Source organism: Salmo salar, chromosome 19 (assembly GCF_965601325.2).
Source record: "Salmo salar chromosome 19, fSalSal1, whole genome shotgun sequence".
NCBI classification, from domain to species: Eukaryota; Metazoa; Chordata; class Actinopteri; order Salmoniformes; family Salmonidae; genus Salmo; species Salmo salar.
This window is the reverse complement of record NC_138309.1, coordinates 8,640,318-8,665,063: the sequence shown is the minus strand read 5'-3', so window position 1 is coordinate 8,665,063 and position 24,746 is coordinate 8,640,318. Positions and strand designations below refer to the sequence as shown.

The 24,746-nt window shown below is 46.7% G+C and overlaps 2 protein-coding genes across 6 annotated transcripts; both read left to right on the top strand.

Annotated features, from left to right (window-relative positions):
- The first annotated feature begins 8,327 nt into the window (after positions 1 to 8,327).
- On the top strand, positions 8,328 to 15,569 carry LOC106578376 (uncharacterized). Of its 5 annotated transcripts, none has more exons than XM_045702043.2 (11): positions 8,328 to 8,479; positions 9,379 to 10,114; positions 10,311 to 10,460; positions 11,079 to 11,142; positions 11,252 to 12,589; positions 12,711 to 12,964; positions 13,102 to 13,261; positions 13,347 to 13,458; positions 13,763 to 13,940; positions 14,041 to 14,257; positions 14,465 to 15,569. In XM_045702043.2, the coding sequence occupies exons 2-11, from the start codon at positions 9,398 to 9,400 to the stop codon at positions 14,617 to 14,619; spliced, it is 3,345 nt and encodes a 1,114-aa protein (XP_045557999.2). In that variant the 5' UTR covers positions 8,328 to 8,479; positions 9,379 to 9,397; the 3' UTR covers positions 14,620 to 15,569. The 5 variants fall into 5 exon arrangements, with proteins under 5 accessions (XP_045557999.2, XP_045557998.2, XP_045557994.2 ...); XM_045702042.2 differs by having other exon boundaries at positions 10,935 to 11,142; positions 13,763 to 13,883; XM_045702038.2 differs by having other exon boundaries at positions 10,935 to 11,142.
- A 552-nt stretch (positions 15,570 to 16,121) lies between these two features.
- On the top strand, positions 16,122 to 17,854 carry LOC106578397 (claudin-11). The gene is made up of 3 exons (XM_014157145.3): positions 16,122 to 16,623; positions 16,877 to 17,041; positions 17,420 to 17,854. Exons 1-3 carry the CDS (start codon positions 16,398 to 16,400, stop codon positions 17,704 to 17,706), a joined length of 678 nt encoding a protein of 225 aa, XP_014012620.1. The 5' UTR covers positions 16,122 to 16,397; the 3' UTR covers positions 17,707 to 17,854.
- Positions 17,855 to 24,746: the final 6,892 nt, after the last annotated feature.

The window sequence follows — 24,746 nt, the reverse complement described above, 5'->3', positions numbered from 1 at the left end:
CTAAATTGTAATTATTTTCACCTCTAGGGCCTATTTATTGCCTACCTCCATACTCTTCTACATTTGCACACACTGTACATAGCTTTTCTATTTTTATTTTATTTTGTGTTATTGGCTGTACATTTGTTTATGTGTAAATCTGTGTTGTTGTGTGTGTCGCACTGCTTTGCTTTATCTTGACCAGGTCACAGTTGTAAATGAGAACTTGTTCTCAACTGGCCTACCTGGTTAAATAAGGGTGAAAATAAAATAAATAAATAAAATGACCAAGTATGTCTCTGTCTACATCCAATTCAAACACTCCCTGCAAGATCTCCCACTACAGCAGGTATGATGGTGTGTGTGTGTGTGTGTGTGTGTCTGACCCGTCTCAGCCTCCTCCTGGTCTGCAACTCCTGCTGTTGCTTAAGCCTCACCTCCTCCAGACTCAGACACATACTAAACACACACACACACACACACACACACACTATTTTATGAAATCCACCTCAGTCTCATGTAAGCTATAACAATTAGTTGTACCATGGTGCACCCTTGTGGCTATAAACAGAAGTACAACAGATAGATCTACTGACAGACACAGTGCTGTCTCCAGACAGTGCTCCACCGAGGAAGAGCATGATGGTTGCGATTAAGCATGTTGCGGTGAAGCATACTACTCCCACAGACCTGGGTTCAAATACTATTTCAATTACTTTCACATACATTAATTAAGTAAGTATTTAGATATATATTTTTGGTAAATAGAGTAGTTGAATATTGGAATGTATTTGGAAATACACTTGGAAAGTATTGGCATGTCAAATACACAGAGTATTTTCAAATACAAATACTCCCATCCATTTGAACCCATGTCCTAGGAGTACTTGAAGGTAAGGTATTTGGAAATAAGTATTTGAAAATATTAGGAACCAGGCTATGAGGGGTGGCCAGTCCTCTTCTGGCTGTGCCGGGTGGAGATTATAACAGCACATGGCCAAGATGTTCAAATGTTCATAAATGACCAGCATGGTCAAATAATAATAATCATAGTAGTTGTCGAGGGTGCAACAAGTCAGTAACACAAGAGCAAGTGCCAGTTGGCTTTTTCATAGCCGATCTTTGAGAGTATCTCTACCGCTCCTGCTGTCTCTAGAGAGTTGAAAACAGCAGGTCTGGGACAGGTAGCACGTCCGGTGAATAGGTCAGGGTTCCAGCAGTTCTGGGACAGCAGGTCTGGGACAGGTAGCACGTCCGGTGAACAGGTCAGGGTTCCATAGCTGCAGGCAGAACAGTTGGAACTGGAGCAGCAGCACGGCCAGGTGAACTGGGGACAGCAAGGAGTCATCAAGCCAGGTAGTCCTGAGGCATGGTCCTAGGGCTCAGGTCCTCCGAGAGAGAAAGAAAGAGAGAAAGAGAGAATTAGAGAGAGCATATTTAAATTCACACAGGACACCGGAAAAGACAAGAGAAATACTCCAGATGTGACAGACTGACCCTAGCCCCCCGACACAAACTACTGCAGCATAAATACTGGAGGCTGAGACAGGAGGGGTCAGGAGACACTGTGGCCCCATCCGATGAAACCCCCGGACAGGGCCAAACAGGTAGGATATAACCCCACCCACTTTTCTAAGGCACAGCCCCCACACCACTGGAGGGATATCTCCAACCATCAACATACCATCCTGAGACAAGGCTGAGTATAGCCCACAAAGATCTCCGCCACGGCACAACCCAAGGGGGGGCGCCAACCCAGACAGGAAGACCACGTCAGTGACTCAACCCACTCAAGTGACGCACCCCTCCCAGGGACGGCATGGAAGAACACCAGTAAGCCAGTGACTCAGCCCCTGTAATAGGGGTAGAGGCAGAGAATCCCAGTGGAAAGAGGGGAAACCGGCCAGGCAGAGACAGCAAGGGCGGTTCGTTGCTACAGCCTTTCCGTTCACGTTAACACCCCTGGGCCAGACTACACTTAATCATAGGACCTACTGAAGAGATGTGTCTTCAGTAAAGACTTAAAGGTTGAGACTGAGTCTGCGTCTCTCACATGGGTAGGCAGACTATTCCATAAAAATGGAGCTCTATAGGAGAAATCCCTGCCTCCCGCTGATTGCTTTGAAATTCTATGAACAATTAGGAGGGCCGTGTCTTGTGACCGTAGCGTACGTGTAGGTATGTACTGTCACGTTCCTCTTCGTCTTAAGATAATGGAGAAATCGCTGTTGGAAAAAGTGGACCAATACGCAGCGGGTTGCGTGCTCATCATATTTTATTTTAATGTGAACACTAAGAAAAAAACAAGAAACAATAGACCGACAGGAACAGTTTAGCAGGCTAACATAAAGCAGTGCTAAAACAACAACCCACAAACCCCAGGTGAAAAACACACTCCTAATATATGACTCCCAATCAGGAACAACGATAACCAGCTGTTCCTGATCGGGAGCCACACAGACCAACAAAGAAACAGACATACTAGAAAACACATACACAGACTTCTTCTGCCACATCCTGACCAAAATACTACACAACTACTCCCTCTGCTGGTCAGGACGTGACAGTACCCCCCCCCCCCCCCCCCCCAAAGGTGCAGACCCCGGAATGCACCTTAAAAGAAAACACAAAAATCCCCAATACCACAACAAAAATTAATACCCCCTAAACAAAAAGGGAGGGAAGGGAGGGTGGCTCAACGACGGCACTAGTGCTACACCCCCCCTCCCTAACCCACCTATCCTGGACGTGGCTCTGGTTCCGGCCTACTGCCCTCCAGACTGTAGGCAGACTCATTGGGTTCCGGGTCGTAGACAGACTCACTCTGTTGTGGATTGTAGGCAGACTTTCCGGTCAACGCTGTAGGCAGACTCATTTAGTTCACAGTTAGATATACACTTATTCATTTACGGATTGTCGACAGACTCACTTGGTTCCGGATTGCTGACAGACTCACTTGGTTCCGGATTGCTGACAGACTCACTTGGTTCCGGATTGCTGACAGACTCACTTGGTTCCGGACAGTGGGCCGTCTCCCCCGGTTCCGGACGAGGCACTGTTGCCGGACACTCTTGACGAGGCACTGTTGCCGGACACTCTTGACGAGGCACTGTTGCCGGACACTCTTGACGAGGCACTGTTGCCGGACACTCTTGACGAGGCACTGTTGCCGGACACTCTTGACGAGGCACTGTTGCCGGACACTCTTGACGAGGCACTGTTGCCGGACACTCTTGACGAGGCACTGTTGCCGGACACTCTTGACGAGGCACTGTTGCCGGACACTCTTGACGAGGCACTGTTGCCGGACACTCTTGACGAGGCACTGTTGCCGGACACTCTTGACTGTTGCCGGACACTCTTGACGAGGCACTGTTGCCGGACACTCTGGCCTGGTCTGACGCACTGGAAGCCTGATGCGTGGGGCTGGTAGTGGAGGTACCAGCCTGGGGACACGCACCTCAGGGATGGTGCGAGGAGCGGGAACAGGCTGAGTAGGACTAGGCTGACTTATGGGAAGCTTGATCCGTGGTGCTGGTACTGGTCATGCCAGACTGGAGGTACTCACTTCCGGGTTAGCACGAGAGGCGGGAACCGGAAAGACTGGGCCATGGAGGCGCACAGGTGGCCTTGACCGCACCTCCTGCACAACCCGTCCTGGCTGGGTGGAACTAGCAGCCCTGTACGAGCGGGGTGCTAGTACAGGGCGAACTGGGCTGTGCAGGGGCTTGATGGTTACCGTGCGTAGAGCGGGCGTAGGGTAGTCTGGTCCTAGGAGGCGTACCGGCGACCAGACGCGCTGCGCAGGCATCCTCCTACCAGGCTGGATGCCCACTCTAGCACGGCATCTGCGAGGGGCTGGAATAGCTCGCACCGAACTGTGCGTGCGTATGGGCGAGATTGTGCGCACCTCAGCAAAACACGGCGCCCTCCACTCCATACGCTCCTCCATATAATCACGGGTAGCTGGCTTATGGCTCTTCCTTGGCCCAGCCAAACCACCCGTGTGCCCCCCCCAAAAAAATTATTGGGGGTGCCTCTCCGGCTTCCTCGCCAGTCGTGTTCCCCGGTAGCGTTCTCGGTCCTCCCCAGCCTTCTTCCACGGGCCCTCTCCGGCCAGAATCTGTTCCCAAGTCCATCTCTCTCTATAGTCCATATACTCCACCTGCTGCTCCTTCCTCCGCTGCTTGGTCTTTATTTGGTGGGTTGTTCTGTCACGTTCCTCTTCGTCTGAAGATATGGAGAAATCGCTGTCGGAAAAAGTGGACCAATACGCAGCAGGTTGCGTGCTCATCATATTTTATTTTAATGTGAACACTAAGAAAAAACAAGAAACAATAGACCGACAGGAACAGTTTAGCAGGCTAACATAAAGCAGTGCTAAAACAACAACCCACAAACCCCAGGTGAAAAACACACTCCTAATATATGACTCCCAACCAGGAACAACGATAACCAGCTGTTCCTGATCGGGAGCCACACAGACCAACAAAGAAACAGACATACCAGAAAACATACACAGACTTCTTCTGCCACGCCCTGACCAAAATACTACACAACTACTCTCTCTGCTGGTCAGGACATGACATGTACGGCAGGACCAAATCGGAAAGATAGGTAGGAGCAAGCCCATGTAATGCTTTATAGGTTAGCAGTAAAACCTTGAAATCAGCCATTGCCTTAACAGGAAGCCAGTGTAGGGAGGCTAGCACTGGAGTAATATGATAAACATTTTTGGTTCTAGTCAGGATTCTAGCAGCCGTATTTAGCACTAACTGAAGTTTATTTAGTGCTTTATCCGGGTAGCCGGAAAGTAGAGCATTGCAGTAGTCCAACCTAGAAGTAACAAAGGCATGGATTAATTTTTCTGCGTCATTTTTGGACAGAAAATTTCTGATTTTTGCAATGTTACATAGATGGAAAAAAGCTGTCCTTGAAACAGTCTTGATATGTTCTTCAAAAGAGAGATCAGGGTCCAGAGTAACGCCAAGGTCCTTCACAGTTTTATTTGAGACGACTGTACAACCATCCAGATTAATTGTCAGATTCAACAGAAGATCTCTTTGTTTCTTGGGACCTAGAACAAGCATCTCTGTTTTGTCCGACTAGTATCCATAGGTCCTTCTTGAGAAAGAAAAAATGGTTATGCTGTCCCTCTCACCTCTGAATGGCATAGTATGTCCTGGGTCTCGACGTCCATTCTTCTTTCTGCCCCACCTGAGCCGATTCTTAAGACTTTGAAGAAGATATCGTTGCTTTTGGACAGAGCACAGCTGATTTCGAAACAGTGGAGGTTGATCTCGCTCTCCTATCACACGTTTCAACAACAGGCTTCTTGATGACCCTTACAAAAATATAGGTCAAAGGGCTCCAAATAAATTCCTTAGGTTATCCCGCACCTCATCTCAACTTGTCAGTCATAGATTCGGTTGTGTCATCGTTCTCTGGTCTGTAATCAAATCGTCAGATCATTTGGCTATTATGGGCCTATAATTATTTGTTATGCGGTGCTGGTTGCAGTGGAACGCACCTCTGGCTTGTCTGCCTTCACCTGGCTTGTGATCATCAGTAGTTACACAGCCACATACACCCCACCTATTTCTACAATTTATCTTCTTAAAATGTGATTTTAAACCTAACCCTAACCTTTATCACACTGCTAACCTCATGCCTAACCCTAACTTTAAATTAAGACCTAACCTTAACCACACTGCTAACATTGTCTAACCCTAATGTATTTTGTAACAAGATACTTTCAAGAGCTGTACTTGTATTTTCAAAATACAAAATACTTTTCTATATCATTTTTTAGAGCAATTCACAATTAACAATGACCAACACAATTCCAGTCAAAATAGAAGTTTGTAAAAAATACAACCCAAGTCAATTTGTTACCAATATCATGTATCCCAATGGTTTTCAAACTGTTTGACTAGCTATTGCAAAAAAAGGCGTGGTACAAAACTTGAGATCCCATCGCACGCACATGCACGAGTCAAATCACATTATATCTACAGTAGCTTTGATTGGACTGATGTCAACATCATACTTTCAAAATCTTAGCTAGCAGTTTTATGAATCAAGTCGACAATATACTGGCAAATCCTTTTTAATCCTTGTCATATGAAGAGAAATTATAGATAAAACATATCGGTGCTCATCGGCCATTGGACATAAACATTACACAACAAGTTGGAAATCGCAAATTCAACAGTGAGTGGTTTGGAAGGAATCAGTGGCTAACTGCAAGTGTTGCAAAGCAATCACCTCAACTAACCAGTGCACATTGACTCTATACTGGTACCCCTGTATATAATCTCGCTATTGCTATTGTTATTTTACTGCTGCTGTTTAATTATTTGTTACTTTTATTTTTTTTATTTTTTTACCTATCTATTTTTAACTTAACATGTTTTTCTTCTTAACAGTTGTTTTGAGCGCGGCACAAATCATGCTTCATTGACAGCATGGCCAATGTTGAATGTTTATCATTTTAAACTAGGAAAAGAGACCCTTAATCTTAGACTTGAGACCACACAGCCACAGCCACTCCACTGAATAGCAGGCTAATTATCAAATAAAAGAAAATTGTATTTGTCACATGCGCCAGATACAACAGGTTTCACCTTACAGTGAAATGCTTACTTACAAGCCCTTAACCAACAATGCTTTAAGAAGTTAAGTCGGAACTGCAAAAATCTGACTTTAGTGAGTTCAAGACAACTGGGAACTCAGGAAAAATACATTTTGAACTTTCATCCAACTCAGAATTGTAAATCGGGAATTCGGGCCTCTTTCTAGAGCTACGACCTGAAGATCACTGACGTCATCATGATTCAACCCTTTTTTTTTTAGTTCCCAGTTGTCTTGAAAGCACCATAAATCCAGAGAATGCCAGACTTTAATGACAAAATCTGTCCACGAAAGACCTCTGCGCCACCTTCCTATTCAAGTGAGCACAGCACAACAAGGTGAGTCCAAAAATGTATTGTATGCTGCTGCTGCATAAATGATGTAATATGCCAGGGAGATATTAAGTATACTGTTGCTTAGAAAGCAATTCTAAGTGTATGTTGTGTAGTAAGCTGTTAGTAAGCCCATGTGCCTCACCCTAATAATTTGGTCTATTTTCACCTCTTAATTGCGCCTACTGTTCTGACTTGGTGGTGCACATGTAGCCAATAACATGTTTTTGAGGATTTGAATCATTGAATATTGTGAGAGCTTTCATTGTCTGTTTATATGACCCCTTTATTTATGCTACGGTTCTGACTTGGTGTACAGGTAGAACACTGTAAGAACGGCCCATATTCTGAATTATGTCGCTGTACATTTCAAAAGTGCTGAACGAATAGTTATATTGACTGTCTGTCCTAGCTCGCTCATTAATGTCTTAATCGAAATTACGGATTGCCTCTTATCTGCCTGTTGTCCCCTTATGCCATAGTTTGTACATCTCAATTGTCAGTAGAAACCACATTTCTTTAAGCAAGTCAGCCATATTAGTTTTTTTTTTTAAAGGCAGTAAATGACACTGAATGAACTGTTTCGCTGCCAGACATGGCTTCGCTGATAGCCAGGTGTAGCAGTGGTATAGTGCAATTCATGTATTGTTTAGTGTTGTGTTGTGTAGTGGCTTTGCTGGTATGCATCCCACTTTTTTTTCTTCCCCCCACCAAGACTTACACGCTAAAATCGCCACTGACCCTAACCTTAAATACATTTTTGTTTTCATGAATTTGTATGATATAGCAATTTTGACATTGTGGATGTGATAACTAGTGGAAACCACGGCTTGTAGACAGTGGAATGGAATCCCGTGCCGCGCGAAGCCTGCCAGGGCAAATTATGTTCCATCGTTCTACGATGTTCCGATTACTGACCTGTTGGAATCCACAAAAGATCCTGGACCTTGTAGTGAGATCTAGACAGAATATACTTTTTTTTTTTGCCTCTATTCAGAAACAAGAAGAAATGTGTATCCACCAAAGAGAAAGATGGGTGGAGAGAGAGAGAGAGATGCCGCGTTCAAAACAACTGGTAACTCGGAAATCCTCGACTTCAGTGCGTTCAAAACAACTGGGAACTCGGAAAAAACGCGTTTCGATTGGGGAAAATCGATTTGAATGATCATCCAACTCGGAATTCCAACTTGGGAACTCGGGTCGCTTACTAGTGCTCCGACTTTCCGACCTGAAGATCACTGACGTCATGATTTGATCTCGTATTTTTTCCGATTGCCCAGTTGTTTTGAACACGTCAAAAGAGACGGGGGGGGGGGGGAAATGGGGCGGGGGACCACACATATTTAATTTGTGTGCAGTCCTCCTGCACTGTGCGTGGTGCTGTGCTGTCTCGCCCCTCTCTCTCTGTCTGAGCGTCACAGTTCTACGCTACAGTAGGTTGCTCTCCATTCCTCCCATCTGGCGGACTGACTGGCCCATCGCAGCCGTCTCTCTGGTCGCCCTGAGCAGTCTGCCGACACACAGACCCCTGGCAGGTATGAAGGGATGGAGGTAGTGAAGGGAGCACAGGGGGGGAAACCCTATGGTTCGTAAGTTATTTCTATTAATCATAAACTCACATAAACGTCTCTGGAATATTCGTAGCATATGTTTCACACTCGTTTTTTAAGCATCCGCGTTTGATTAGGATACTGTACTTTCATTAGCAGGTTTATCACAAGCGAGGCAAAGGCATACAGATCATTTATCGGGGCTGATGTTATGACGCGCTTCTGTACAATACACTTTCTGCGCTCTCTCATACCAGGAAGTGGAGCGCGCAAGGTGTCTCGAGCACGCCCCTTTTACCCTACTGACTCATTTGCAATGTTGTCCTGAAACGCAGATCAGCCTTCCTTCTGTGACAGAAGGAGGAGCCTATAGATAAACTAATATGCGTTTTCTCTTCGCTGACGGACAGAGAGAATAGACTTGGCTACATGCGTCACAGCTGGTTTGGGGTAGGCCTAGGTATGTAGACTACTCTTGGTGGTTTTGGATAGAACATTTCATCACAGCCACATTTTTAATAGGTTGGAATTTTCTTGGCAGGATATTTGTTGACAAAATAGGCTATGCATCGTCATCATAAACATGATTAAAGGCAAGGAAAATTGTCTCTAGACCCAGATGTTTGCATCTGCCGTGCTTGGGTGGCACCTGCTGATGCGATGGTCCCCATATATCTCCATTATAAATGAAGTTTTAGGATTAGTGAGTTTTACCATTACTTTGGTACAACAACTTGAAGTGCATATAAGTCTAAAGTTTAACGGTCTGTGGAAAGATTTTGGAAAGGGTTGCTGATTAACAACTTACAATGTAGTCAATCATGAACTACATTGTAAAACAGAGACAGCGGTCTGATACTGTGTGTGTGTGTGTCCTCCTGCAGTGTGCTGAAACCTAGAGGGATGGAGACAGACCCTGCCTTGGAGACATGCACTGAGAGCAGAGCAGAGACAGGGGGAGAGGAGACACGAGAGGGACCCATCACGAGGCCCAGCCCCCTGTCTCCCAATAGGTCTACAGCTACGCACACTCCTACAGCACTCACCTCTACTCCCCCTCAGCGTACTTCCTCCTGCCCTCCTAAACTCACCCTCACCCCTACGTTCACACCCTTTTCCTCCTCTACACCCACCCCCAATCCACCTAAACTGACCCCCACCCCCTTATCCCCCCCTACATTCACCCGTAAAACCCCCCCTTCCCTCACCTCTACAGTACTCAACCCCACCCCAACATTTACACCTACTTCTCCCTCACTTACTCCCAACCCCTTCACCTCTAAAATACTCACCCCCAGCCCTACTCTCCCCACACTCACAACCTCTCTACCAACACTCAAGCATTCCTCGTCTCCCTCCCCTACTCAACTCACTCACAAACCTGCTCCTCTCCCCCTCACTCCCCCCACCCTCACCCCTACTGCCCCTCTACTCACCCCCTCTCCCTCCCCTCCCTCCCCCACTATATCTGCCATCCCTTCTCTGCCCCTCTCTGTAACCCATGGCAAAATGTCCTTTGCTCCTGGGCCTTCCTTCTTCCTGACCAATGGGAATGCAAGGACACCCACCACGCCCACCTCTCCACCAATCACGCCTTTCCATACCCCAGCCAGCAGACAGGTAACTGACCAAATAGAAATTAAACCAAAAGCAGCACACAATGTAACCAGCCACACACACACAGATACTCACACAGGCACACAGCAGTTGACTACACAGACAACCACGTCCCTTCCTGGATCAATTGGTTTACATTCCTTTAACCTAGAGTACAGTATTCAAAATACCCCCCTAAAAATACCTCTCCCTTTTTCAGGTCCCTCTTCCTCGCCCCCTGGGTACGCCCACTCTGGTGCAAGCAAATCAGAGCATCTCGCCTGTTAGACCGAGGGTATCCCAGCAGGCCTTGCTCCTGGGTCGGAGTCCTTGTTCGAGCCGAGACCAGATGCTGCTCAGGGCCCAGATGGTAACAACACACACACCAACAACTCTCAGCCCTACTTCAAACTCCTGAAGCTTAACCCTGAGACTGGCCTTTTTCAAGCTTCCTCAGTTCAACATTCCTCTCTCTCTATGTCTGTATTCTATCTATCTATCTATCTATCTATCTATCTATCTGTCTGTCTGTCTGTCTGTCTGTCTGTCTGTCTGTCTGTCTGTCTATCTATCTATCTCTGTATTCTGTCTATATGTCTGTATCTCTCTCATTCTTAGCTGATTTTCACCTCTACGGTACGGCATGTCTTTTCCTCTTCCTCTCACCCTGCCTCCGCTCAGGTGAGCAGTTCAGCAGGTGTGTGTTAGGTGTGTGAGAGGCCACTAGTGTAGATTGTGATTGTCTCACAAGTTTAACTACACTCCCTCTCCCTCTCAAACCCCACTCTCTCCCTCTTTCTTTTCCTCCCCTCTCCCCCTCTCTCCTTCCCTCCCTCCCCCTTAGCTCCAGAGTCTAACCCTGCGCCCCTCTGCTCCCGGCACTCTCACAATCCCCCCCTCTTTACGTCTCAAACCTCCCTCCTCCTCCCTCTCGCCTATCTCTCGTCCCCTTACACCCCTTTTCCCCCCTCTCCGGCCGCGCCCCCAGCCCAGTTCCATGGCAACAGACAGACAGACCCCACCTACCCGGCGCCTCTCAGTCCCGCCTCCAAGTGAGTCATAAACATGTGATAAGAGTAGAATGTTCAGGAAGAATGAGGTGTGATTTATAGTGTGTCCAATAAAACCATTCAATCCCTCTCTCTTTTCTCTTCTCTCCAGCTCTCTACACTTCTGTGCGTTCTGTCCCTCTGAGACCCAGACTTCATTCTCCAAATGGCCACAGAGTGGTGCCCCCGAGACACAGCCCCGCCATGCGACCATTCGCTGCTGCTGCTGCCCATCAGGCCCTACCCAGCAGACAGTGTACAGTACCAGCCACCAGTCTGTCATCTCAAAGCCCGCCCACACAGTCCACCCCTGGCCAATCGCAGCTCAACTCAGGCTCTACGCCCCTTCCCTTGGGTTCTTCCTGTTTTGATCGGTTACCGCCGGCATCAAGGCAGCTGCAAATGATTGCCCTCTCCGCTGGCTCCACCAGCCGCCTCAGCGGCCAAACACGGCCTGCGGCCAACACACACACCCCAGCTTCTGTCCAATCAAAGTGTCTGGTTCTTGAGTCCCCACCTCCTCAGCTCGATGCCCAACCACAGAGGACTTCTGACCACGCCTCTACCCCTCCCACCTCCTCCATCCACAAAGCCAACTCACCCCTACCATACCCCCATTATCAGGCCAGACACATTCTGTCAAAAGGAGAAGTGGGTAGACAGGGGGTAAGGGAGGCGAGAGAGCGGGTGGGGGGAGAGGAAGAAAAGATGGGGGAAATTGAAGAGGGGCAGAGGGATAAAGAGAGGGTGGCAGGAGAGAGAATGGTAACAGGAGAGGAAAAAGGGATTGTTGAGAAGAGAGCGGAGAGGGTGGGAGAGAAGGAGGACCAGAGAGATAGAGAGAAGGAGGACCAGAGAGATAGAGAGAAGGAGGACCAGAGAGATAGAGAGAAGGAGGACCAGAGAGATAGAGAGAAGGAGGACCAGAGAGATAGAGAGAAGGAGGACCAGAGAGATAGAGAGAGGGTGGGAGAGAAGGGACTGCTGACAAGAAAGGAGAAAGGAGAGGCTGGAGGAGAGGAAGAATGGATGGAGAGTGGTAAACAATATGAGAGACTGAGAGAGATGACAGGAATAGAGGAGAAGGGGGAGGAAAGGATGAAGATAGAGGGAGAGGAGCAGAGAGAGAGGATGGAGGTAGAGGAGGAGGAGCCGGGACAGAAAGATGTGATGAAAGGAGAGAAGGAGGTGGGGACTACCATTGACCAGGACAGTCCGATAGATCCTCACCCCAATGCAGACCCGGCTACTCAGAATCACATACACTTCCATGCCCCCTCACACACACCTCATAACCCCACCACTCAGAACGACACACCCCCTCCCTCAGGTTCCCCCATAGACCTCCAGAGACCATCGGACTGTCCCATAGGGCGACCCCCAGACCTACCCCACAAGGACCAAGAGGACCTCTGTGAGAACATGTCCAATCAGTCTGACAACCACTCAGGTACCAGGTTCTCTCTGCTGTCCTCCTGTCACGCACACCATTTCCTTTAGCCTTGGCCTATTAATGAACTCGAAACTAACAAGTGTTGTGAACTCTTCCTCCTCTCTCTTCCTCCCCCCAGTCTTGTCCAGTCTCTCCTCTCAGTCTCCCCCTGCCTCACCCTGCCTCACCCCTCCATCTGACTTCCCTCCTCCTCTCCTGCCTGTTAGCCCCTCCCACTCAGAGACCCTCAGCCTATCACAGAGCCGCTCTGAGACCCTTAGAATATCAGAGCGCGAGCCTTGGACACAGAGGGTGTGGCCAGAGGGCGGGAGGCGTGTCTTAACTCACCTGGTGGAGGGGTTCGTCATACAGGAGGGGCTGCAGGCGTTCCCGGTAAACACACACACACACACACACACACTTTAGAGTAAAATACTTCTTCCTACACGGGATATAGCTGGTGCCTAGTTGGTGTCATATACTTAGACATTAACAGTATATATAACCTGTGTGTGTGTGTACCTGTGCAGGTGAACCGCTCATCTCTGTTGTTGGGAGGGCAGGAGGGTGTCTCCCAGAATGGGAACACAGAGGGTGCGGAGTTATTACCATTGACGGACACACCAGAGCCACCGGAACATTCCAGCGAATCAGAACGAGTGGGTGTGGCCACAGATGACCCGCTGACAGGTAAGCCACCTTAATCTCCTGTTTCTGAATCAATATTCGATTCAATATTCAGTTCAATTCTCCCTCTGAATCCAAACTTCACTAGGCAACAGAGCGAGACAGAGGGGGGTGTTACAGTGTGAGTCTTGTGGGAAGAGAGGTCATGCCCACTCCTTCCACCGCTCCAAAAGATACTGCTCCACTTCCTGTGCCCGCAGGTGAGTCACACTCCCATAGGCCGAACACAGAAACAAGACCATGACAGATGAGGTATTCTCTCTGTCTAGACACAGCATAGTCTATTTACTAAATGTGTACAGTACACACATTCATAAACACACAAACACACCCTCACACACAGGATGTGGTCAGGTGTTGGTGCTCAGACAGGATGTGAGATATGAGAAAATATTAACCCCAGAGTGCTCAGAGAAAGGACACATCATCTCTCTTCTCTCCTCGCTCTCTCTCTCTCTCTCTCTTCTCTTTTCTCTCTCTCTCTCTCGCTCTCTCTCTCTCTAGGCTTAATGTAGGGATGTCTAAACGTGTGCGTGCTCTGAGTGCAGGCAGCCAGCCAGAGGGGCGGCGCTCTGAGATAAACAAGGAGGAGTCTGTTCCTGGGAAGCCCCTCTTACTGCGACTGGTCAGTTACAACTCTGACATTGCTGCAACTTTTAACAAATACCACTCAGTGATACAGGTTTGATGCTTTATAACATGTTATAACCATTTATACGCCTTTATAATTCAAACCTAGCTGTTCACACATGTTCCATCTCCTGTAACATGATCTATTTTAGCCCCGCGAAATATGGAGCGCCCATCGCCGTGACTACGAAGGGGAAGAAGGGCATGCTGTTCCCATAACGACCAGGCTGGAGCGCAGAGCGGCACGGAGGGCAAGGAGGGCATCAGAGCCAGCGATGACCCCTAGTAACCCCATCGTGACCTCTACTGAACCCACACCTGCACAGTGGAGTGTAGAGCAAGTCTGGGATTTTATACACACACTGCCAGGTAAAACACATATAGAAAAGGACACACATTCACCCATCTTCCTGCTATAGGTTGTTGGCAGGTTATAACCTGTGTGTGTGTGTGTGTTTGTTTTAGGTTGTGGAGAGGTTATAACCTGTGAGTGTGTTATTTTTAGGTTGTGGGGAGGTTATAGCCTGTGTGTTTATATGTTGTGGAGAGGTTGTAACGTGTGTATGTTGTCTTTAGGTTGTGTGGAGGTTGCAGAGGCGTTCCGTGTTCAGGAGATAGACGGCCAGGCCCTGCTGCTGCTCACTGAGGACCACCTGATGACCAGCATGAACATCAAACTGGGACCAGCACTCAAGATCTGTGCCCACATCAACACACTCAGACACACATAGAGAGGGAGAGATGGAGGTGAGGTGGGAAGGTAGATGGAGGTGAGGTGGGAGTTGGGTGGAGGAGAATATAGAGAGAGGGAAAAAGGGAGGGGTGGGGGGACAGTCTAAGGCACTGCATCACTACAGACCCGGGTTCGTTCCCAGGCTGTGTCACAACCAGCTGTGTCACAACCGTTGACCGGGAATCCCATAGGGAGGCAAACAATTGGCCCAGCATCATCCAGGTTAGGGGAGGGTTTGGCCGGGCGGGGCTTTACTTGGCTCATCATGCTCTAGCGACTCCTTGTGGCGGGCCGAGCGCCTGCAGGCAGTTGAACATGTTTCCTCCGACACATTGGTGCAGCTGGCTTCCGGGTTCAGCGAGCGGGTGTTAAGAAACACGGTTTGGTGGGTCATGTTTCAGAGGACGCATGACTCGACCTTCGCCTCTCCTGAGCCCTTTTTGGAGTTGCAGCAATGAGACAAGATCGTAATTGGATCGCAATTGGATATGACGCAATTGGGAAGAAAAGAGGGTAAAAAACTAAACAAAAGAGATGAGAGAGAGGGGGCAGAGAAGGGGGGGAAACAAGAGATTAATTCAAGAGATTATCGACTGAGAGAGGAAGGGGGATTATGTTATATTCTGTTGTGTCTATGTACATATTTTACAATGCAGTCTATTGGGTGTAAATCTTAAACATTTTCATGAAGGATTGTAATATACAGTATGTATTTGTCTGTTTGGTAATTATTTTAGAATGTGGTGTCACATGAAAACTGTAAAATCTGTTTGGATTATACACAGCTGATACACAGAGTTTTTGTATCACTGTGTGGAAAATAAGGTCTTAACTAAAGAGATTATTACGTTTTATATATGATCTGACAAAACATGTCGTTTTGTGAGATTACTTAATTTTTTCTCTTATCCTGCCTATTCAAACTCTGTAATAAATTAAATTAACTTATGGACATTGTTTTATTGCCTGGGTATTGGTATTGTGATATTTTGTAGTCACAAATGACCCATCTCACTACTAACGTCAGCCACTAGATGGAGTTGATGATTCAGGTTTGCTAATAGATAGACTGCTGCTGCATTATTCGTGTGGAAACAATGAACAAGATAAATGAAATATTAATATCACTGATGCTTCTCTGGAGGACAATGTCTAAGTTCAGACATGACAACAATTCTGAAGCAGCACAGCCATATTATTGCTAAATCAACCTGTGTTTATGCCAAATCAATCAGGAGCCAGAGGGAATTTCAACACTGCTGAAATTTGTTTTTAAGACTTAAACTGCATCATAAATCATGAAGACCCCCCCCCCCCCCCCCCCCCCCCACACACACACACACACAGAAATACACAGCAGTTTACCATCTTAGCACCCATCGGTCTCTGGTTTACGTTAGCCGCCACATACCTTCTTCTGATTGGCTGAAAGTTTGGGTTGAGAGTTTTTTCCTGTACTATAAAACTCAATCTGCGCATTTCTCTGAAGTTCAGTCCTCCTCACACACCCCTCTCGCACTGTTGGACCCAGGTGGAACTATACAACTTATAACCTCTCCGGAATGTATTAGTAATTGAATTAGTGATAAATTGGTTTTAATGTATTTATTCTTTCACATTTTACTTGGTTCATTTATTAGTTCATATTTTTTCACAGACCTATATTTTGGGTTAGTTCAGTTTTTTCCCCTGGATTTAAAAAAATACTTTTCTTCTTAAAAAAAGAAAGAAAAAAGAAAGTGATTTATTTTGCGCATCCCTGTGATAGTGTGTTTCATGGCACATGTGTGCAGACAGCTGAGTGGGAGCGGGGCCAGCTTTGCAGGCTGGGTAGGTATCATCATCGCCACGGCCACCAACGACTGGGTGCGCACCTGCGACTACACTGTCACCACCTGTGTGCGCATGGATGAGCTGGGCGCGCGAGGCCTCTGGGCAGAGTGTGTCATCTCTCCCTCACTCTACCACTGTGTCACGCTCAACCATATCCTCACACTGCCAGGTGAGAGAGAGAGAGAGAGAGAGAGAGAGTGTGTGTGTGTGTGTGTGTGTGTGTGTGTGCAGATGGGCCACATCTGTAGCCAACCTGCAGACTTCAATAAAAGTAAGTCAATAAAGGCTTACTGGAAACTGTGCATATCTCTTATGTTATTTCTGGGTTTTCAACAATTTATGAATGCAAAAGTCAACATTTAAAAAATGTTTACTGGCAGGTATCGCTGTGATCTCTCTCTACCTCTCCCCTCCCCCTCCAGCATACATCCAGACATGTCGTGCGTTGATGGTGTGTGCGTGCCTAATGGGTCTTCCTGCGATGGGGCTGGTGCTGATGTCCATGCCCTGTGTCCGACTCGGAGATGAGATCCCCGCTACCAAACTACGCCATGGCATGGTCGGGGGTGCTCTCACCTTTATCGTGGGTGAGTGAGACACAAAGACACACACATTCCACATGCACATATACACAACTTAATGTTATCCTATATGGATTAATTATGTTGTGTGAGGCTATGGGACCGGATCATGGTTGTCACTAGTTACCACAGCCACAAAGTCAAAATTGGCTAAGGTTTCAAATCAGATTTTAAGAAGAGAAATGATAGAAATAGGATTATGACTTTGTTGCTGTGGTAACTAGTAACGACCTCAGATCACCCTCTCTCTTCCTGCTTCCTGTGTGGGACAGGAAGTCCCTGTCAGCAGCCTTGTGACTGACAGACCCCGTTGGGGGACAAAAGCTGACTCAACTCTCTTTCTCTCCTTCCTCTCCCTCTTCCTCCTGCCCTCTCTCTCCCCAGCCCTCTGTGGATTGGTGTCGACCATCTGGTTTCCTATTGGTGCTCATGCAGAGGAGGGTCTGATGTCATTCGGCATCTCACTGTACACCGGATGGGTTGGCTCCGCCCTCTGCCTCCTGGGGAGCTTCATGATTTTGTGTTGCTGCGGTGACAACCCCTCGGCAACCCCCCAGAGGCAGCAGAACAGCTACTACTACTCCAGACAGGCAGGGGGCGCCGACACGCCCATCAACCTTGCCGCTACCGCCGTAGTCACGGGCAACCACGCCAAGAGCGCACATGTGTAAGAATGTGCATTTGTGAGTGTTGGAGTTCTAGGCCAACTACATTGCAGACGCATGCCAGATCTAACAACACCTGCATAGTTATTTAACATACACTATATATACAAAAGTCTGTTAACACCCCTTCAATTTAGTGGATTCGGCTATTTCAGCCACACCCGTTGCTAACAGGTGTATAAAATTGAGCACACAGCCATGCAATCTCCATAGACAAACATTGGCAGTAGAATGGCCTTACTGAAGAGCTCAGTGACTTTCAACATGGCACTGTCATAGGATGCCCCCTTTCCAACAAGTCAGTTCATCAAATTTCTGTCCTACTAGAGCTGCCCCGGGCAACTGTAAGTGCAGTTATTGTGAAGTGGAAACGTCTAGGAGTAACAACGGCTCAGCCGCAAAGTGGTAGGACACAAGCTCACAGAACGGGACCGCCAAGTGCTGAAGCGAGTAAAAAGAACTGTTCGTCTGGGAGCTTCATGAAATGTGTTTCCATGGCCGAGCAGCTGCGCACAAGCCTAAGATCACCATGCGCAATGCCAAACGTCGGCTGGAGTGGTGTAAAGCTCGCCGCCATTGGACTCTGGAGCAGTGGAAACTCGTTCTCTGGAATGACAAATCACGCTTCACTATCTGGCAGTCCAATGGACAAATCAGGGTTTGGCTGATGCCAGGAGAACACTACATGCCCGAACGCCTAGTGCCAACTGTAAAGTTTGGTGGAGGAAGAATAATGGTATGGGGCTGTTTTTCATGGTTTGGGCTAGGCCCCTTAGTTCCAGTGAAGGGAAATATTAATGCTACAGCATACACTGACATTCTAGAAGATTATGTGCTTCCAACTTTGTGGCAACAGCTTGGGGAAGGCCCTTTCCTGTTTCAGCATGACAATGCCCCATGCAGAAAGCGAGGTCCATACAGAAATGGTTTGTCGAGTTCGGTGTGGAAGAACTTAACTGACCTGCACAGAGCCTGTAACTCAACCCCATCGAACACCTTCGGGATGAATTGGAACGCTGACTGCGAGCCAGACCTAATCACCCAACATCAGTGCCCGACCTAACTAATGCTCTTGTGGCTGAATGGAAGCAAGTCCCCGCAGCAATGTTCCAACAACAACTGAAAAGCCTTCCCAGAAGAGTGGAGGCTGTTATTACAGCAAAGGGGGGACCAACTCCATATTAATGCCCATGATTTTGGAATGAGATGTTCGATGATCAGGTCTCCACATATTTTTGGTCATGTAGTGTATCAGCTAACCATATCATATGATATTGCAATCTGGTGCCCAACTGCACAGTCGATGACATGGCACCCAACTATTGGTTGATGCAATTCAATGTAGTCGGGCAGGAACTCGAACAGAAGGTAAAGAAGAGTGTAAACTGCAGAGAATTTATAATCCACTATCTGGACATTCACATGTCTGGCCTGACCATGACCTCATCCTGTCGACGGAGACTTCATATCCTCTCAGACAGGAATCTGGCCAGGTTGCACCATCCTCCTCACCTTTTCCCTTCCTGTTCACTAGAATTCCACTCCTCATCTCCACCACTGATGTTCTGTGTTCTAGTGTTCCAGTGTTGTACTGTGGTGAGGGAAAACAGACAGCTGTTCTCTCCGAATTATTCACTTTATTCACTGTTTTATTGACAGTTTATCAGGCATCAGCAAAACACAGATCACTGTCACTCTTTCTTCAAACATTACAACTCTTCGACAATAAATATTTTCATTTTTGAATTATCATCTTATCAAACTCTAAAAATATTTTCAACCAACTCATCCATGCAACACCAGAGGTGTCAGAATATTAGGTATTATGAGAGCATGCTTCCTCTAGTACAATTGATTGGTTGAGCATGTTGGATGTATGTTAATAATGCAGTGTTAAATAAACAAATCTGTATTTTTGTGATAGTTACTCTTTCCAACCAGAAAACTCAATATGTAAGAGTAATCTCTGTAAAAGGCAATAAAGTTTATTCATTCACTCACTCACTCATGAATTAATCATCTCATCTGTCCATCCCTAGCATGATGAGGGAGTTTCTCTTCTCTCTACCCTCTCTCGCTTCCCCTGAAATCGACCCTCTGGGCACTACTGTAGATCTAAGAGGATTGGATAGGTATCAATATTTTGCCCTTTGATAGTCCAGGTGGAATCATTGCCATATTGATCACCTGTCCTGTCCTCTCAGGTCTACTCAAGTGCCTTTGGTGTACATTGTAAGGGGCAGGGCTAGGGGTTGATGAGGGATTCAGGAGGCCTCTACCCTTCCTCTCCTCTACACTCTTTCAAAAAAGGGTTCCTAAGGGGTTCTTCGGCTGTCCCCAGAGGAGAACCCTTTTTGGTTCCAGGTTGAACTTTTGTGTGTTCCATGTAGAACCCTCTGTGGAAAGGGTTTTACATGGAACCCAAAAGGGTTCTACCTGGAACTAAAAAGGGTTCTTCAAATAGTTCTCCTACTGTATGGGAACAGCCGAATAACCGTTTTAGTTTCTAGATAGCACTTTTCTTTCTAAGAATGTAGTACCCAGGAAGTGGGTGTGTTCCATTGCAGCAGTCACTCATAAGAGGAGCCCTCGGTTTCCTGTGGATCTGTGTAGCCCTGATTGGTTTGTCCCTGGATCTATGTAGCCCTGATTGGTTTGTACCTGGATCTGTGTAGCCCTGATTGGTTTGTCCCCTGCGTCCCCTAGTGGAGCTCTGAGGGCCGGAGTAGTAACCTCATTGATTCTGGTACTGGGAGCAATCTTCATACTGAAAAATAAGGGGAAAGAGAGATGTATGTGGGTGGACGGAGAGAGGGGGGATAGAGGGAGAGAGGGGGATAGAGGGAGAGAGGGGGGATAGAGGGAGAGGGGGGAGAGAGGGAGGATGGAGGGAGAGAGGGGGGATGGAGGGAGAGAGGGGGGATGCAGGGAGAGAGGGGGGATAGAGGAAGCTCTCTTCTCCACATGAAGAAAGTGACAAGTGTAGAAGTGACACAGCGTAACATACCCAGAGTGCACCAGACAGCGAAGCATGCCCAGGTGAGAGGCTACAGTTTCAACATCAGGTAGGAGTTAACCAAGATGGACACCGCGGGGATGCATGGCACGCATGATGCCAAGTAGGGCAGGCTCCGACCACTCTCCAGCTGGCGCACAACCACCATCAGTAGGGTTGTAATTTTTCCCGCTACAATCCCTGAAACGGCGTCGCCCTTTCTGGTCCCTCGCTCCACGCTGAAGATGACGGTGGCCCAGACGAGAAAGGAGAGGAGGAAGAGGAGGAGGTGCAGTGTGTCACCATGAGACCGGAGGACGAGGTGGTACGGACTGAGTCGTTGGGAATCCCCAGGCAGACACGCAGGGTGGAGTAACCCCAACCCAGAACCCTCTTCAACAGCGAGGAAGGGCTTGTGTGGAAGCTACCAGACTTGTCAGATTCACTTGCAACACCGCTCGATTGATAGCTGGAGCTATCAGGATCAAAGATCAATGAGTCTGATGCTCCATCCAATCTGCTCGTACATACCCACACGCACTCACTCACTCACCCAGGCCTCTTAGTGTCCCCAGGTGTTGCTGTACCAATCAGGTACCCGAGGATCAGATTCCAGTCAATGAAAAAGGCCGTACACTCCCCCACTGTGACGTAGCTATAGGTGTAGGCTGCCTATTGTTTTAGGGACACACATGACGAATTCTGCATAATACACACCTTGAGGAGAGACACACATTTGACCCAGGTTAAACACATACACGTCAAACCACGACAAACACTAATATGTGTGTGTGTCCCTGACCTGACAGTATAGAAGCCACAGCAGTGTGTGTGTGTGTGTGTGTGTGTGTGTGTGTGTGTGTGTGTGTGTGTGTGTGTGTGTCTGACCTGACAGTATTGAAGCCACAGCAGTGTTTGTGTGTGCATGTCTGACCTGACAGTATAGAAGCCACAGCAGCAATGATGAAGGACAGGATCACATCCTCGTGCCAATGCAACTCCCCACCCCTACCAACACCAGGTAAGCTGTCGTCAGGACCCTACCTAGCCCACCCACCTCTGTGATATCATCGCTGAACTCTGACCCTGCCCCATCCTGCCAACAGGTTTGGTCCTGAGCAGGCGGGAGTACAGGCTGTAATGCACTGCCTCACGACACACGCCTCAGCCATTCTGCCATAGCGGTGGGAACAGGGAAGGGGTGTGTGTTTCCTCCTTTCCTATGTATTCATCCTTTATCAATATTTCCCTCTCATTTAGGGATCAAACACTGGAGTGATAGATGTGCAGAAGATGAATGTGCAAGTAGAGATACTGGGGTGCAAAGGAGCAAAAATGGTAAAAAATAAAAAAATAACAATATGGGGATGAGGTAGTTGGATGGGGTATTTACAGATGGGCTGTGTACAGGTGCAATGATCTGTAAGTATCTGGAGCATAAGCATTTGTGGGTTCGATGACAGGCTCAAAATGGCCAGAAACAAAGAAATTTCTTCTGAAACTCGACAGTCTATTCTGGTTCTGAGAAATGAAGGCTATTCCATACAGGAAATTGCCAAGAAACTGAAGATTTTGTACAACGCTGTGTACTACTCCCTTCACAGAACAGCGCAAACGGTCTCTAACCAGAATAGAAAGAGGAGTGGGAGGCCCCGGTGCACAGCTGAGCAAGAGGACAAGTACATTAGAGTGTCTAGTTTGAGAAACAGACACATCACAAGTCCTCAACTGGCAGCTCCATTAAATAGTACCCGCAAAACACCAGTCTCAACGTCAACAGTGAAGAGGCAACTCTGGGATGCAAAAATGTCTAAAAACCTGTTTTGTTTTGTGTGTAGATTGATGAGGGAAAATCGGGATGGGTGTCCCTAAACCGGGGGCTAATGTGTGACTAGAATGATGTTGTATATAACAGCTTACATTCTTGTTAATCTAATTGCAGTGTCCAATTAACAGTAGCTATTAAAGTGAAAAAATACCATGCTATTGTTTGAGGAGAGTGCACAACAACAAAAAACGTTTATCACGGCAACTGGTTTGATACATTCACCTCTGAAGGTAAATAATCTACTTACATTCAGTAATCTTGCTCTGATTTGTCATCCTGAGGGTCCCAGAGATAAAATGTAGCATAGTTTTGTGTGATAAAATCAATTTTTAAGTTCAAATGTAGGAACTGGGGTCTACAGTTTGACCCCACTGCTGTCTCTGGCTCCACACCCACCTCACCCGGCCATCAAGATGTGTGAAAGTTAGTGTATAAGCTAATGATCCATCATGTGTGACATTCCTGGGAGAGTGTAAACTTACATTTTTTATTACCATAGCATTTTTGTATGTTCTCTATAGTTATGTACTTGAAAATGTATCAATTGACCAATTCGGCACATTTGGGCAAACTCCTGGCAGACCTGATACAAAATATTGTGCAGTAATGGAATTCTTCACTGGACCGGTCCAAAACTTTGCACACACACTGCTGCCATCTGTTGGCCAAAATCTAAATTACACATAGACTCCTATCTGAAAGTACGGCCTTTCGCTTGCATTTCAAAGAAAGAAAAAAAACGGCATGTTTTTTGTTTGTATTTTCTTTTACCAGATCTAATGTTTTTATATTCTCCTACATTTATTTCACATTTCCACAAACTTCAAAGTGTTTCTTTTCAAATGGTATCAAGAATATGCATATCCTTGCTTCAGGTCCTGAGCTACAGGCAGTTAGATTTGGGTACGTCAAATTGAACAAAAGGGTACGATCCTGAAGCTAATACATTTTAGAATAAGGCTGTAACCTAACAAAATGTGGAACAAGTCAAGGGGTCTGAATACTTTCCAAATGCACTGTATATGGGGGTTGGAAATGATGCAGACAATTACTTTGATGGAAAAAAGTAACATCCCTGGTCATCCCTACTGCCTCTGATCTGGCGGACTCCCTAAACACACAAGCTTCGTTTGTAAATGATGTCTGAGTGTTGGAGTGTGCCTCTGACTAGCCGTAAAAAATGTAATAAAAAAATGTAATGGTGCTGTCTGGTTTGCTTAATATAAGGAATTTGAAATGATTTATACGTTTACTTTTGATACTTAAGTATATTTTAGCAATTACATTTACTTTTGATACTTAAGTCATCCGTTTTGTCACCAAAGCCCCATACACTACCCACCACTGCGACCTGTACGCTCTCGTTGGCTGGCCCTCGCTTCATACTCGTCGCCAAACCCACTGGCTAAAGGTCACCTACAAGTCTCTGCTAGGTAAAGCCCCGCCTTATCTCAGCTCACTGGTCACCATAGCAGCTCCCACTCGTAGCACACTCTCCAGCAGGTATATCTCACTGGTCACCCCCAAAGCCAATTCCTCCTTTGGCCATCTCTCCTTCCAGTTCTCTGCTGCCAATGACTGGAACGAACTGCAAAAATCACTGAAGCTGGAGATTCATATCTCCCTCACTAGCTTTAAGCACCAGCTGTCAGAGCAGCTCACAGATCACTGCACCTGTACATAGCCCATCTGGAAACAGCACATCTATCTACCTCCTCCCCATACTGTATTTATTTATTTATCTTGCTCCTTTGCTTTGCACCCCAGTATCTCTACTTGCACATTCATCTTCTGCACATCTACCATTCCAGTTTTTATTGCTATATTGTAATTACTTCGCCACCATGTCCTATTTATTGCCTTAACTCCCTTATCTTACCTCATTTGCACTCACTGTATATAGACTTTTTGTTTTCTTTTTTCTACTGTATTATTGACTGTATGTTTTGTTTATTCCATGTGTTACTCTGTGTTGTTGTATGTGTCGAGTTGCTATGCTTTATCTTGGCCAGGTGGCAGTTGCAAATGAGAACTTGTTCTCAACTAGCCTACCTGGTTAAATAAAGGTGAAATATATATAAATATATATATATATATATATATATATATATATATATATATATATATATATTTAAGTATATTTCAAACCAAATACTTTTAGACTTTTACTCAAGTAGTATTTTACTGAGTGATATTCACTTTTACTTGAGTCATTTTCTATTT